This window comes from Amborella trichopoda, chromosome 4 (genome assembly GCF_054954075.1).
Source record: "Amborella trichopoda isolate Santa Cruz 75 chromosome 4, AtrichopodaSantaCruz75HAP2 v2.0, whole genome shotgun sequence".
Classification (NCBI taxonomy): Eukaryota; Viridiplantae; Streptophyta; class Magnoliopsida; order Amborellales; family Amborellaceae; genus Amborella; species Amborella trichopoda.
The window spans coordinates 50340382-50356540 of NC_142339.1; the positions used below are offsets into that span (position 1 = coordinate 50340382).

Sequence of the window (16159 nt, forward strand, 5' to 3'; positions counted from 1 at the left end):
AGAGTAATGGATGGATATTCAAATTCACACTTTAATTTGCCATTCATTTGTAACATTAATTAGGGTTTGTATACTATAATATCATTTATTTTTTTGTACAAGGAGGTCACAATCATTTTTGCTCATTGGATGTGAAATCCAATAGATGAAATTATGTCATAGCATTCAATTAATTTTATTTTAGATTTTGTGCCTAAACAGTGACACATCCTCAACCACTTGGTTTTAAATCTAATGGTTAATGATGATTGTGATATCCTTGTATCAAAAGTAAAAGTGGGGAACCTAAAGGTAGAGAAATTAAATTTTACCTATATTCATGATCAACCATCACGATTGGAAGTTTATAATCACACCCTTATTATAGGTAGGAGTCTTTATGAAATAATAGATAAAAGGGAAAGTATAGCATGAGACTAGTTATCTCTGGTGCAAGGTGGCCACACCAATCTTGACTATTGGATGTGAAATTGGGTGCCTGCAATTATTTTATTGCCCAAGCTCGAACTTCAAAAGAATTTTTTAAGCTTCGTGACACATCCAAGCTATTGAATTTCACATTAAATGGCTGTAAATAATTGTTACTACCATGCATCAAAGATAAATAATCTCATTGTATACAATCCCTAGATAAAAATGCAATTTATTTCAATTCTAGCGTGAATTATTTAAGGGGAAAGTTTATATAGTGCTGAGGCTCTAAACAAATCAAATTGAGCCTACCTAAAAATTCTTACTAGAAGAGGTTGTTTTTGTGCCTAAACATCCTTAAATTGATCATCTCGACATCAAAATGTATAGATATGAACAAAAAATAGATTTCACGTTTGTATGCAGTTTGCATACGGATCCATCTGTAGGTGTAGAGGTAAGGTGCACATTCAAATTTTATCATGGTATATAATTATGATGTAAAATGTTATTAGGATTATCTCAAAATCTATTTTTATATCTAACTATAAAATTTTAAATTTAAAAAATGGTTAGAATCAAGTAGATCTATAAACATACGAAAATACTGAAATGGACGGTGTAGATAATATGTTGTAAAATGCACTATTTATGAGACTTAAAATCTTTTTATTTTTCATAGTCATACATCTCGATATCAAGATGATCAATTAAAGGGTTTTTCAACATTAAAACTACCCTTTCCGATGGATTTTTGAGGGGCATCCGTAGCTCTACATTATAAGGTAGCATCATTATATAAACTTTTTGCTTCAAGTTTTGGAAATAGGGTATTTTGTAATACATTTTTGGACGGTCAATTTTCAATATTTTCAAGTTTTCATAAATCTATTGATCTACACTATTTTGGAAGCTTTAAACTTTATAAATAAAGATGATAATATATTTTAAGGTTATCACAAAGATTTTAAGTAATGAAACCACATTTCTCGACATTATTTGAAAGTAGGCTCTAATTTGATGCTTTAGAGTCCAGGCTCTATACAAACCGTACCAAATATTTAATAATATAAAATATAAAGTTAAAATATAATAAATAAAAATCAAATTTCATAAATCAGGGCTTCATGCTGCACACGTGTCACTAACTAGTCGTTTACTATATCGAATACTTCTACCTCAGCCACACCTACGGTATTGTCCAGTTAGAATGAAATTTGTACAACCAACATACATATATATAACCGCTGAATCATCCCCTTAGGCATAGACATGAATGAGAGAGAGTAGAAAAAGGGGCGGAGATGGTGAGAAAGAGTCAGCATCTAGAGAGAGTAGATAAAGGGAAGGAGATGGTGAGAAAGTGTCAGCATCTAGAGAGAGAGGTGTGTGCTTTCCCTCTACAAGGAGAGGGGATGTCTCCAACCTTTTGCAAGCCATGGGGAGTGGGTCAGGAGGGGGCTACAAATCATAGCATTGGGAAGGTGTCCTCTCTCTCATATCCCTATATCTTCTAATCCAAAATAATACAATAGAAAGGAAGATGTAAAAGCTTCTAGTAGCTCTATCCTCCTCACTCTCCCTAAATACAAAGAGAAAAAGAAAAAGGAAAAGCCTCCCTTCTTTGTTTCAAGGAAGGGAGACCCAGACCCATCCCTCATCCCTACCAAAAATCATAAAATAGGAACAAAAAAGAAAAGTAAGGAGGAATGGAGCTAAATTTCACTATTAAAAAGAAGAAGAATAAGTCAGGCCAAATCTTTTATATTTTAAAGTAATAAATTAAAAATCCAAGCGGACTCATAATTGATCAAGTCGGTTTAGAATTAGGACCCTATTACCAGAAAAAGAGACACTAAATATTCGAGTGTCTTTTGAGCTCAAGTTATCATCATCAACATCTTCAAAGCTTTTTTCCAACTAATTGGGATCGATTGTATGAATCCTAGTCTGCCAACCTGCTCCATTAAAGATCATACCCTCGTATGAGGCCATAAGTCCCCATATATTTTCTCAACTACTTCCAACCTTGTCCTTATGGACTTACCTTTTGTCATTTTTCAGCCTTCCACTTGAACTAACTCACACCTTCTAATAGGTGTTGTACTGGATATGCACCATACATGATGAACACACCTAAACCTGCTCATTCTTATCGTTTAGGTCGCTAATGTTATTTTATCGAAAAACAACTGTCTGGCCTCAAATCCTAAATTCTTCGTTTGGCAGGTCAGGATCAAGCAAATTCATGCTCGAATCTACATTTTTAAAATGGTTTTTCAACGTCTCAAGAGTGAGTGACTCCAGCATATCACTAGAGAGACACAACCCTACTGCAGAGAAGAGTGAGGGACCGCCCTTCCCATGCCAAAGGTTTATTGGAGGGAAAAGTTTCCTATTCCAAAGGTTGGGTGGGATCACCATTTCTCCGAAGCAAAGGTGTGTGCACTAGCCAAAGAGCGTGTGTAGAAAACTGGACAAATTTGATTTCCACCGATAAGAAGCCTCGTACAATAAAAAAGGAGGACATAGATGGTATTCAAAGAATTGATGACTGCCCTTTTAAAACCCCTAACGGGGCCGTCCGCAAGTCCGTCAACGAACGTGGCCACAACAGCCCACTGTCGTTCAAAAAAATTGCCATTAAAGGCCTAATGCCGTCAACACAATTAGCGCCGTTACGCCCGCCGTTTAAACCTAGATTCTTTGGGACCCTTACTCTCTCTCTCTCTTATCTAGGCGGCCATGCTTTCAAATTTCCATTCTCTCGTTCCCTGCAGTTCTCATCATCTTTAAAATTAGGGTTAGGGTTTCTATTGCTTCTCAGCAGCACTGTCTCCCTTTCGTATTGCGATTCGCCTTTTGAATTGGGGTTTGGGCTTATCATCCTCTTGCTTCCTGCTTGTTGTTCTCGGGAGCCATTGAAGATTAGGTTGTGGCTTGGCTCTGGTGTTGTGTTTCCTGTCTCTTCTGCTGCTTGAGGTTTATGTGGTTCGTTTACGGGCGGTTTTAGGGTTAGGCTCGGGGTTTCTTCTTCTCTCGTTCATTGCATGTACTTGCAGGCCATTGAAGAGTGGAAGTGAAGGTTGGATTTGGTGTTTCATTCTTTTATTTTAAAAAAAAAACTTATTCTGCAGTTTTCACCTTCATGTACAAGTGGTTCTAGGGTTAGGGTTAATTTTTGGGGGTTTTTGTTCTTGATGGGCAAGGTCTTTGTGGAATGGGAAGAGCGCCTTGTGTCGAATGACAAGGGGAGGCGTGTTGTCCATTATTATCTAAAGGACAGAAATGGAGTTCCAGATCTAGCAGTTATTGGAGAAGAGAAGAGCTTAAGGCATATGTTTTATAGGGTGCCTGATCAGTTCCTGAGACATGTGCAGTTTTCTGAGTTTATGGATTCTACATCTCTGAGATGGAGGTCAAGAAGAGAGGTTGTGGATTGGTTATCTTCTTTCCTTGCGGTGTCTTCGGATGGAGGCCAAGAGACCAAAGCAGGACAAGAGATCAAAGGTACGTGCCGTAGATCTTCAGATCCGGTCTTTTGTGGACGAATTGCATGATTTATTTATTTGAGATTGGGGTTTAGGGTATTCCTTGAATGGTTGATTTGATGTTTTGGTGGAAAATGTTTCTTACATGAGGGTTTTAGGTGAAAGATGGTATCTTGAAGCCTTTGCTGTCTTTTGGTTCGGTTTCTCATGCATTTTCTCACTGTTAATTCACACACTCTTTTTCTCTCTCATTCTCTCTGCGATTTCCTCCCTTTCGTTTTTAAATTCCTATTTTTTTTATCTTTTTCTTTTTTCTCTCTCTGCGTACACGCGTCTAGTTTTCTTCTTATTTTTTCTCTTTTTTTCTCTTTCTATAGGCACTCGTCTAGGTTTCTTCTCCTTTTTTCTCTTTCTGTGGGCACTGGTCTAGGGTTCTTCTTTTTCCTTTCTTTATGGTTGCTCGTCTAGCTTTGGATCTATGTTTTTGTAGGTTAAATACTGTCATGCAGATAGCGGCTGAAATTTTTGCAGTGGATTATGTCATGAGTATGAGGTTGATTCCTCTTCTTCCTTTTATGTTTTTGCTCTTTTTTCTTTGGGGTGTTGGTGAGGTTTGGTAAAAGGCTAAAAACGAGGTTTTTTGTTTTTGTTTTTTTTGAGGTGGTTTGGACAAATATGGAATGAGGTAACTATTTTGCATGGGTGGGCTAAATATTAGTGTTCTGAGATATTGCAGTTTTAACATGGTTTTCCTTGACGTAATTGGTGTCTTAAGTATTTTCACGTTTTAAGTTTTGTTCCTTTTGATGAACTCTAGATATATTGGGTAGTCGAGTTTTTTGCCTTCTTATTTTGGTGGTTTGGGTAGCAGGAGGCTTGTCAAGGTCTAGATCTGCACCAATTTAGGGAACCTGGTCAAGTATCTTTTTTACCCCGGTGGATGTTATAAACTACGATTGTAGTTCTCACCTCCTTAAACAGGGTGAACCTAGCAATCAAAGACAAATATCGTTATATTTACTTAATTCATTTTTTTGTTTGGTTATATTGACTCCACATTTTAAGAAACAGATATGGAGCTTATAAATATCAGAGGTTTTGGTGATAATGATTGGGCTTTTCTCATTCTCTCATTGGGTATGTGCTGTGGATCTTGGTTTTAAAGGTGAACATGATAATTCCTCAGGGAGAGGGATCTAAAAAGGGAGAATTCTGGAAGTTTTGATTTTATATTTATTTTCTTTTTTCTTGCCTTAGTTATTTTTGGATCAAAAAGTTTTATATGTTAATTTTTCTATTTTTTTTAAAGCAAATTGAGGAAATTCCTTTTTATTTGCATGCTTGAGGATATGGAACACCTTCGTGAAGGAGTAAAAGTTCAAATACCACATTGTTCAATTTCATGAATGATATTTTTTACTAATTTATTTAAAAAATTATCTTATTTTCATGATGTGGCATGTCAGAGATTCAACTAAAAGTCTGGTTCATTGCCGCATTACTCTATTAGATTTGTGATATTATGTAACGGTAAACCTGTACTCCAGCCAGGGTGCTTTGGGCATCCCAGTCTAGTTAGTCCCTTTTGAGCTTTTTTTTTCCCCCTGTATTTTGGAGCATTTGTGTGTTATCTTAGATGGATTAACTTATTAGATAGCATTGCCAGGTATAGGGCACTGGCCTTTATTAAATGATGATCCAAACTTCCAAAATGAAGTAACATGGACACGTAAAGCCATTGGAGTTTAATATAAGGATTGCTATTTACTGTATTTGCCTGATATGTTAATTGATAACTTTGGGTTTTTTTTTTAGGTTTGTTCTTGAGATGTGAATAGGTTAATCTTTGTGGATAAAAACTAGTATTCTTCATTGTTTTTTCATTTAATTTGAGAGTCTGTGGTGATAGAGAACAATATGGGGTGAGGGGAACGGGGATGGGCATTGGTGGTGGGGAGGCAGGTGCCTCAACAACGCCGTGGGCTCCATTCCCACTGTTAACACTTCAGGGTAAAAAACAGAGAGAAAAAAAAATGAACAATAAGGGGTGGAGTGAGATTTGAAGGATAGCTACTTTTGTGCAAAATTGGTGGCAGCCCTAGAGGGACTTCTTCCTGTGGGTCTAAAATTTGACCATTAGGTGTCAGGACTTGCTGTCTGGTATTCTGTGTTCTGGCTAACCCAGATAGGGTAGAATGATCTGTTTTTTTATACTATCATTATTCTTTTTTGTTATGATAATCTAAGGGTTGGCTAAACATTGGCTTCCAAAATATTCACAGAGTTGCCAGTAGGGGGGAAGGAACAAAATTTATAGGGTATTAAGGCAACTCACCAACATTGCTGTGCATGCTAGGCCTGCTAATGCAGGAATCTCTATCATTTTTCTACTAGTACTAATGACAAACCTCATGAAAAAAAATTAAATCCATATTTTTAAGTGAAAATCAAACTCCCCTTTTTGGGTGAGAATTTCCATATGGACAAAATATGAGGCAGATATTCTCGCTTGAGTAGAGGGATCTCCATACATGTTGAGACGAGGCGATGAACGGCTTTTCTGTTGTCCTACTATTTATAAATCTCTATTTGTTTGATCATATGGTGCAACATGGTGTATGCTCCCTCAGTCCTTTGATATCTTTATGCTAACCTCGACTATCACCGGCACTGAAAAGGCTCTAATTCTGACAACATTTTCTTTCTGAGAGAATTGATTCAAAACTGGAACCTGTAGGTTTGCTGTTCATGGGAGTGTAGAGTACTGTTGGGGGAGTGTAGTGCTTTGTGCACGTACCAATAATAGACTAACGTTTAAAAAATAACTCAACAATTTTATTAGTGTATGTGAGGTGGCCCCTTGCTGCCTGGGAGTCCCCTTATATAAAACTGTTTATGATGATACAACAAAACACCTAAGCCCTTTGGTCTAATGTTGTGAGAAGTGGTTTTATATGAGAAACATCAAAGGTCTTAACTTTCGGATGTTTCTTCAATGTAAACTAAGTTTACCAATAAAAATGGAAAACTATGTAGTAATAAATATTCTATTAGCATATCATCATCATCCCAGCCTAATTCCAACTATTTGGGGTCTGGTTACGCGAATCCTGATCAGCCATTCCGCTTTACCAAGGGCCATACCCCCAGTTACACACATGAGATACATTGGTTCAAAACTTGTGCCAAAAGTTTTATGCTGGCTGTGAATCTAACACAATCCTTAACCTTTCTCATAAGGGCGATGGCGGAGTTCCTATAATCATATACTTACTACAAACAAAATGGTTACTACTTATTAAAATAAGGTTTCCTTATCATCTTGAACCTGCACTATGACTCTAACATCACATTTACCTATTAAAATAAGGAAGTTTCCTTATCATGTTGAACCTGCACTCTGACTCTAACATCACCCTGCAATCCCTGTTAGATCATGTTACGACTGCAAAGTTCGCATGCTTGATCCCCTTGTCTTCCAGCCATTTATCATGCATAAGTAAAGCTTTTCCCAAAGGAACACCTCTGTTTACCTGAATTTGCTGAATATATGAATGTATTATCATGCAATATAGCATCTACATTATACTCTATAATAGAAATTTGATCTCCTTCGCATGTAATCAATAAAAAAAAATCTCACCCATCATATGTAGCATTTATTATTATTTATAAATTTTTAAATCTTTTATTTTATTCTCTAACAAATATGTCGATTGTAATAAGTTTAAACTGACTCTAACAATAATTGGGGTTTATTGCTTTGCAGATTCTGTTTCTTTTCAATCTTCTCCAATGCATTCTAGATTTGTTGATGATGAGGATGGCTCCCCTGATAGAATTCCATCAACAAAGGTAGGCTTTTGGTTTGGCTTCCAGTTATTTTTTAATACAGCGCTTACCTGTTGCCTCGTGCTACTTGCTACTACATAGTGTTGATTTATAATGCTTTGCATCTTGATTTTCTTTGTTTTTTATTTTATCTAACCAGGGTATATCTTCGAGGAAACTGAGACACAATTCTCAAGATTTTGCGTGGTTAGGTACTCCTTGGACTTGCAGGAAGCGTCTCCGGCATTATGTTTCGTTTTCCAGGAATGGAGTTACCATTTCTGTGAGTTTCTTCCCCACAATCTCCTTTTTGCTAAACTGACATTTTCGAATTTATTTTGTGTAATTGCAATTTCTACTCTATTGTTATATCAGGTGAATGAGTTTGTATATGTTATGGTGGAAGATAATGAGAGACACGTCGCATATGTTGAAGACATGTATGATGATTCCAGAGGGAGAAAGAAGGTTTTAGTTCGTTGGTTTAACAAGATTAATGAGGTTGGTAATGTCTTGCCTTCCAATTTTAATGACAGAGAGATTTTCTGCACTCCCTGTCTTCAAGTTCTGAGTGTTGAATGCGTAGATGGTTTGGCAACTGTCCTCAGTCCCCTACACTTTGACAAGTACGTGAAAGAGGCAAGAAGCACACGTTGGCAACCGTACTTGTGTCATAGAGAGATTGACAATGATGACATCAAGCCATATAACATAACCCAACTCCAGGGTTATTGGAACCAGAAAATACTTAGTTACATGTACACTTCCACCCAAAATGACTACTCAAACCATTTACCCAGTCCTAGCTTGAGTAATGATGAGGCAGATCTATTGGATGGCCATCATAATAAGATACAGAAAAACCACATTGAATCCCTGAGGTTTAATTATGGGGATGTCCATTTACGCGTTGATGGAAATGCTAAAGGTACATCAATGGAGATCCATAATTTTGGTGGCTCTAATCCTTTTGCTTATACTCAATCAGCTGTGTCTTTGCCAAAATTTGAGGAAGAAAGACAACAACAGCTCTCTGCCAATTGTCCCATTGAAGTGCTATCACAGGATAGTGGGATAAGGGGGTGTTGGTTTAGAGGTGTAGTTTTAAAGAAGCGCAAGGATAAAATGAAGATTCGATACCTAGACCTTCAAAATGCAGAGGAAACTGGTAGTTTAGAGGTAAGATCTCGTGCAATTCGAGTGGGTTTCACTGATCAATGATTGTTGAAATGTTGGTATATATGTTTTCTCAAATATTTGCGTTCTTGTCTGTTTCATGAATTTACTATTAGAACTTAATTTTATTTTTTTAACTGATTGTTGTTATTGGTGTAGGAATGGGTTCTTGCTTCGAGGGTGGCATCTCCCGACAGATTGGGTCTTCGCCTATGTGGGAGGCATATGGTTAGACCCTCTCCTGCACCGAACAATAGATGCACAGACATTGATATAGGCTCTTTTGTGGATGCATGGTGGCATGATGGCTGGTGGGAAGGGCTTGTTATTCACATGGAATCTCAGGATCTTATCCATGTATATTTCCCAGGTATAAAACTCCTGGCCACCTTCTAAATCCATGTCTCTCTCTTGATAAGCATTGTGAAACCATACTAGGATTCTCTGGGTTATGAAAATTGATATAGTCCCATGGGTCATCACCATTGAATGAATTTTGCACGGTGGAGAGTGGGATCCACCAGGAATAGACATGGTCCTAATGGCAGGATCCACTCACCTTCTGTCGCTTTCATTGGGCTCTGTGGACACCCAGTGGACTATTATTATCCATAGTCTATTGTAATGTAGCATACTTCTCCATGGACATTATTTTTCTTTGTTGACTTACCTTAAATCTGATTGCTGTCTTAAATATTTATAAAGCACGGTACTCGTTTGTAAACTTATGAAAAAGCTGAAACTTTTTCAGGTGAACAAAAGACCTCAGTATTTGGTTCCGACAAATTGCGATCCTCTCAGGAATGGGTCAATAATAAATGGATTGCCATAAAGAACAGGCGTGATCTTGCAGTGACTCTTTTTTCAAGGCTTGATGGTCAAAATATAGGAATAACTTTCAAGAGCTCCCAAGTGTTGGATTTTGAGAGATTGCACGAATCCACATGCCCGGATGGCTTTAATCCATCTATGGCCTCAGTGGAAGAGAAGGCCTCAAATAAAAGCCCAAATCTTAGAGAGGGGTTGTCTTCTTTGGGGGCATTGAGCAAACCATTGGCTGATGGCAAGAGTGAGAAAGTAGCTGGGGTAGTGAACCTCGCTCGAGACAATTCGCTTGCTTCTCTCCGATGGAACAGGTCAAGGAAGAGAAGCCGGCTTAGAGAGAGTATTGTTTCTCTTTCTAATAAAAGGCATTCTAGTGGTAGTAGTAGTAGAAGCAGCAGCAGTGAAGAGGAAGATTTGGGTAGTTTCGAACATGGTTTCTTGATCCCAAAAGTGATGAAACGAGACAGAGAGAATTGCAAGTCGGGCTTTGGTGCTACATTGCCTCACCTTCCAAATTTGGTTATGTCAAGCTAACCACTGCTTTTGTTTTTGCGCTCATCCTCTTCATCATGCATGGATGCTTGTATTATACCAAGGTAACTTCTGGGTTAGTGCGATTGAAGGTGACCTTCCTCATACCTTTCTGTGAATATTTGGGTTTGGTAGGTTTCCTAGGTTCGCCTGCTTCATGGCTTGTGATGAAGCAAAATGATCAAAGCCATTTCTTGGGGCTACTGCCAATTAGGAGATTCCCTGTAATTTGTTTTTCGCTTTTGTGTTTCTTTCTCGCCATGTTTCTTAATGTAAGAAGAAATTTTGAGTAATGTGATGGGAGACTGTTCAGTCTCACCTTTGATTCTCCCATGTTCTTGTGCAGCTTATGTGTGTGATCTTGATATTAAATTCTGCAATTCTTTTTTTTGATTTTTGGGTTGATATTGTGGTTTGTTGTTTGGCTTGCAATTCTTCTGAGGTTTGGTGGTAAATGATTCTTTTCTCAGTTTGGTGCTAATTTGTCCAACTGATGCAACTGTTCTTATGAGTTGGTTTTGTTTTCGATTTTGCCAATCCATGCTTAGTGCTTCCCAGCCTTAAGTTTGCTGCATTATAGTGATCAGTTTGACAGATAGACACCACCTCTGTTCGGTAGAAATTACACAAAGCCCACATTCAGTATTGAAAATATGGCTTCCTACAAAGAACATAGACAACACCCTACAAAGACCATAGTCTCGAACACTATCTATTGCATGTACGAAAGAAATCCACACATCACACAAGTAGAGACTCTCTCTCTCCCTCTCTGCACGTACACTGGTAAACCTACGACCTAGAAAGACCTCTCTCTCTTTCTCTCTCTCTCTCTCAACTCATTAGTTCCAATAGCATATAAGCACCAGCCGTGAAGATCAGTGTCCAGCTTGTGGCTTGAATTTGTGAACTGGAACTCGGTGGGGCATGCCGGATGGGTGTGCTCATGGCGAATGGTGGTAATGCCCCTGTTGGTGACACTGAAATCCAAGAAGGAGAAAGTCAATAAGCGAATATTTCATTAAATTGGATCATCTAAGCAGGTAATGGAAGTGTCAATGCTTGTCATACATACCGGCAGCGGATTGACCTTGGGTTCCATTTTGTGCTGCACCAAGCAACTCTGAGGATTCAAGAGTGGCATGGATCAATAAATAGACAGAGAGAGAAAAGGTTACCTTCACTGTGTGTAGGGAGACGCTGTTATCTAGTGAAGGGGACGTAACTACTGTGTGTTTTTGTGTTTGTGTCTGAGAGAGAGAGTCCATTACCAGGGCAGCGAGATATGTCAACGTGGAGCTGACAAAGTATCGGGAGGTTCAAGGCCAGGGTCTGGTTTACTGCAGGGAAGCCAGCCATCATGGAAGATCCCTCCTGTAAAAGTACACAGATGCACTTTGGATCTTCATTATTGAGCCGCGCCAAACCATCACAACAAGCCCTAGCAGGAGAAGGGAACATTCCCTGAACATAAGGCAAACATGGTGCAAGCATGAGGACCCTAGTTGCACACTCGGCTTGGTCAGCTGTCCCTGCACTGGCCATCAAGAGAAGCCCCACGAATAGTCCAGCACAAGAAATGGAAGTAGAGGCCATTATACTTGTTCTTTCTGCTCTCTGTAAATTTGTTAATGAGAAAAAGGGGTGTGAGCTTCTGTGTGTTTGGTGTTGAGGTCTTTAAATGGGGTGGTATGGCAGTTGGGTTTGTGGGCACACTGGTTCGGCGTGGCCTGCAACATGGGTTCTTCATGGCTTTCACACGTGTGATTCCTTGGTACTTGTTTGAATGTTGGTTTTTGCTAGACTTGGGTAGGGTTGGAGAACACTTACCTCTGTTTTGAGTTCTCTCCCCCATTAATAAGAGATGAGCTAACAAGTGTTAAAAAAAAAATTAAATAAAGCACATCTAAAATAGCTTAAAAAAGTAATGAAAAAATGGATTTTGAAAAAAAATCAATTTGTGACAGGGGTATCTAAAAAGGAAAAGCTTACTATGTTCCCTCTACAACATAAAAGTTATATCTTTCTTCTCATCCAATCCTTCATTTTTTATTGGGAGTTAAGATTGCCTCAATCACAATGTCATGTTTCCACATTATTTTATTTTTAATTTTTTTTTATAAACTATTATGACACCAAATTTTGGAAACTCGCACTAATGAAAAATATAAAAAATGTATTTTTAATAAAATAAAATGATTAAAATACCCTTGAAAGTTTCGAGGAGTATTTTAGTTATTATTTTTTATCGAAAAAATTTTGTTAATATTTTTTATAGATGCGTCCAATGAGAAGATGGTATGTACCAAATTTCATATTCAGAAAATTGGTATTAAAAAAATTAAAAATAAAATACTTTAAAATGTCGGATCTAAGATCAAATGGTGAGTGGCTCTCTTGATAAAAAATAGATGGCTGGATGGTAGGAGGACGATAGAACTTCTATGTTGTAGGTGGACCATAGAAAGCTTTCCCATCTTAAAAATGCAGAATGATTTATATAAGGTTGCAACCTAGAATTAAAGATGCACCTCTAAAATTCATCGAAAAAAGTTGTTTTATTGTTTTTTAATATTTTTAATGTTGAAAAACCTGCTAATTGATCATCTCGACATCGAGATATTTGAATGTAAAAAAAAAGATTTTGAGTCACAGAAATAGTGCATCTTGCAACACATTATCTAGACCATCCACTTTCAAGATTTTCATATGTTTATCGATCTACTTGATTTTGCCCATTTTTTGAGTTTAAAATTTTATAATTAAAATATGAAAATAGATTTTCAGATAATCTTAAGATTTTTTTGGAGGAGCGCCTTAGTTGGATTGTTTAAGGTTGCAACCTTATAGAAACCGCACCCTTGACAAAAAGTACAAAGGTACATGTTATGATAAAATTTGGATGTGCATATTTATTGGATTATTTAAAGTTGCAACTTTATGGAAATCACACCCTTTAAAAATAACCTAAAAAAAAGGAAAAATGTAAAGTTAAGTATTCGTAGCCAAGTCACCTTTTTCAATCTTTGTTAAAATAATAAATAATACAAAAAAAATATTACAAAAAATGTATTATTTTTAAGATTTTTATATATATTTTTTCATAAGATCCTTGAGTTGACCACGCAACTCTAGGAAACTCGAGCTCACCAAGGTGGGGAGTCCAATTTACTCATGTAATTCAATAGCCAAAGGTGATTGCAACCCCTTGTACGAAAGATAAATGCTTTAATTTTATAATTGTTTTTTAAAAAATTTATTATATTCAATACACGGAACATTAAAAAGGCTTTTTTAGTATTTTTTTGGTTTGGTGTCATAAAATATTGAGAAATGTCATTACAGATTCATATTATCTTACAAAATTACTAAAGAGCTAAAAAAAACATTTTACTAGTGTGGGGTTTAATTTCATAAAAACGCCTACTCATAAAAAAATAATCAAATGTTCCCAAGTTACTCCCATTCGAGATTAAGAATCTATGATATTTGACAAAACTTTCAAATGTCAACAATTCCCCTACTTTCAAATTAACCAAGGGCGTATTGGTTATTTCACACTCTTAAAAAAATCAAGGATATTTTTGAGCCACCTAAGTAAGTCAAGTTACTAAAATACCCTTGAATGTTCATGTCCCAAACCTGAAAGGGGTAAATTGCATATTTCAAGCAATTTTTTTTTTTGTGAAATAAAAGTTAAAGTAAACCCTAAGATGGTAAATGAGATTTCTGAGGAATAACTAAGGGAAATTAAAATTGGATAAGTAAAGCTGGCCGGATGAGGTTATATATTTTTGTCTTTAACTCGTATCATTTAAAGGAAAATATGCACGAACAATATACAAGAGAAATTTTAAAAATAGTAAGGAGGTTGGTAATTGTTAAGAAAAATAAGATAAATATATTTTACAAAATCATCGAGGTAATCGAATCATCTCATTTAACATTAGATTGAATATCTTTTTAAGTTCCATTTCACTTATACACATACTAAAGACTATGTTCGAAAATGACGAAATTGCCTTTGTTTGGTATTGAAACTCCTCAATCAATAGAGGCATTTAATTAATTTTGTTTGGTAGGAAAAAGCCCATAACCCCTTGGGGTTATCCTGCGTTTGGAAGAAGAAGTAGGAAAAAGAAGAAGAAATATAGTGATAGTTTCATTCTTCGTTGTCGTAAATAGAACAAGTCGGGCGAACGATGGGGATTGAACCCGCGCATGGTGGATTCACAATCCACAACCTTGATCCACTTGGCTACGTGTAGTGGATTGAGCTATTAATACTATATTAGCAAAGTGGAACTGGCAAATTATAAAAATACCATTTTTTTTTTTTTTGGGTTGGCCCCTATCCTTTTGTAGGAATTGAACTTAGATGTTGCAAATTTTCAAGTGCTAACCAATTATGCCCGGACTCTTTTCCTAAACACCGTGGTTGTTTATGTTAGTAACACGACTCACTTTCTTTGGTTTTATTCTTTGCGCTACACGTAAAAACAAATTTTTTTCTCATCATCTTGCTAGGAACACTTAATTGTAGCAAATTATTGATTCAATAATTTTCAACATATTCTTAAGGAAGCACATGACTAAAGTAAAACTTAACAACTAATGATGCTAATGTTAAATGGGATTATCAGACTACTTTAATGATTTTGTAAGTTGGTTCAACCAATTGAAAAATAGTGAATGGTGCAATTTTGAGCTGCAACTTTCAATAATTACTACAACTTGAAGTCATACCAAAAAAACACAATTTTGACACTTGGAAACCTTGCAGTGACTTGCAAATCAATTTCCGCTTCTAATTGTGAAATTTGAGGCTCCAAAATATGAGTCGTGAACACTTGAAATGATGGTCAAGAAAATATATTACAAGATGAACTAATTTTCGAATTTAATTTTGTTTTTCAAATCTATTATGCTGAGGTCAATGATCAATTTATAAATTTTTGGACTGAACTGCATTTTTCTCAAATGAGATTTGAAGTGGAGAGCCTTATGCCTAAAAATACTTTGCCTATAGAAAATCAAGATGTAAATAAACTTCTATTAAACTCATACCAAACTAGTAGAGGCTGTAAATTGAAATAATCCTCGACAATAAACATTATTAGATTAAAAAATATTTAAGAATAAGATAAGATGAGATGCCCTTTATTTGAAAATATCATTATCCCTTCTAGAATCAAGACTCCATTCCCTTTATGTGAAAATTTTATTCTATATTATATAATTGCAAAGATCATCTTGCCCCTGAGGCTATTCTTCCTTCTATATTTCCCTAGCTATGGCCCATCATGCTCTCTGTATAGCTATTACCCTCCTGTTCTTATATAAAATGTTTTAGGGCAGAGAAACTGACCAGAAAGCTTTTGGTTTTTTAAAATAAGAATGGCATTTGAGGAGTGGACTTTTACAAATTACTTTATAAAGGTCTTCATTTTAAAATTTTCACACATGGATCGTAATAGTGAATTGCTAAAAAATCATTTATCTTTAGTACAAAGAGGTGACTGTCACTTCTTATAATCAAATGTTAAATTCAACAGCTTAGGTTAGCATAAAAGGTTTAAAATTTTTTTCTTGAAACTTTGAGCTTAAAGCACACCTCCAATAGATATTTCATGTCCAAAAGATGATTGTAACCTCCTTGAATAAAAAATAACCTTATTGGATGATTTTTTTAATTAGAAAAGGAGATATTTTTCTTCTTTGTTATTATAAAGCACTGTTGTATGATGAAAAATTTACACTAGTATTCTATCAAATTGCCCCTATTTAACCCCTAAAAGCCCCCATCAAAAGTTTGTTTTTTATATTCATACCTCTATTTTTTAATTTTTAAAATTTTTCACAAACTACCCCTTTTTTAGGTCCGAAGTTGAGTT

At 36.2% G+C, this 16159-nt stretch overlaps 2 protein-coding genes across 4 annotated transcripts; one reads left to right on the plus strand and one right to left on the minus strand.

Annotated features, from left to right (window-relative positions):
• Positions 1 to 2640: 2640 nt before the first annotated feature.
• On the plus strand, positions 2641 to 10593 carry LOC18429059 (Agenet and bromo-adjacent homology (BAH) domain-containing protein). Of its 3 annotated transcripts, XR_016054672.1 has the most exons (7): positions 2880 to 3921; positions 7672 to 7757; positions 7894 to 8016; positions 8109 to 8234; positions 8320 to 8912; positions 9069 to 9279; positions 9661 to 10593. XR_016054672.1 is itself a non-coding variant. In XM_006838352.4 (6 exons), the coding sequence occupies exons 1-6, from the start codon at positions 3612 to 3614 to the stop codon at positions 10266 to 10268; spliced, it is 2142 nt and encodes a 713-aa protein (XP_006838415.1). In that variant the 5' UTR covers positions 2641 to 3611; the 3' UTR covers positions 10269 to 10593. The 3 variants fall into 3 exon arrangements, 2 of the variants coding, with proteins under 2 accessions (XP_006838415.1, XP_020519944.1); XM_006838352.4 differs by having other exon boundaries at positions 2641 to 3921; positions 8109 to 8912; XM_020664285.2 differs by having other exon boundaries at positions 3791 to 4455; positions 8109 to 8912.
• Positions 10594 to 10887: 294 nt separating this feature from the next.
• On the minus strand, positions 10888 to 13318 carry LOC18429060 (Bifunctional inhibitor/lipid-transfer protein/seed storage 2S albumin superfamily protein). The gene is made up of 3 exons (XM_006838353.3): positions 11537 to 13318; positions 11341 to 11388; positions 10888 to 11245 (listed from the first exon to the last, which is right to left on the minus strand). The coding sequence occupies exons 1-3, from the start codon at positions 11859 to 11861 to the stop codon at positions 11100 to 11102; spliced, it is 519 nt and encodes a 172-aa protein (XP_006838416.1). The 5' UTR covers positions 11862 to 13318; the 3' UTR covers positions 10888 to 11099.
• Positions 13319 to 16159: the final 2841 nt, after the last annotated feature.

Excerpts from the sequence above, each read along its gene's own strand:
- LOC18429059 (XM_006838352.4), top strand. The coding sequence starts at position 3,612 with ATGGGCAAGGTCTTTGTGGAATGGGAAGAGCGCCTTGTGTCGAATGAC. Across the intron at positions 8,017-8,108 it reads GGAATGGAGTTACCATTTCT|GTGAATGAGTTTGTATATGT; the intron begins GTGAGTTTCTTC and ends TTGTTATATCAG. Across the intron at positions 9,280-9,660 it reads TATCCATGTATATTTCCCAG|GTGAACAAAAGACCTCAGTA; the intron begins GTATAAAACTCC and ends AAACTTTTTCAG.
- LOC18429060 (XM_006838353.3), bottom strand. The coding sequence starts at position 11,861 with ATGGCCTCTACTTCCATTTCTTGTGCTGGACTATTCGTGGGGCTTCTC. Across the intron at positions 11,389-11,536 it reads TGACATATCTCGCTGCCCTG|AGTTGCTTGGTGCAGCACAA; the intron begins GTAATGGACTCT and ends TTGAATCCTCAG. Across the intron at positions 11,246-11,340 it reads CCAAGGTCAATCCGCTGCCG|TGTCACCAACAGGGGCATTA; the intron begins GTATGTATGACA and ends CTTGGATTTCAG.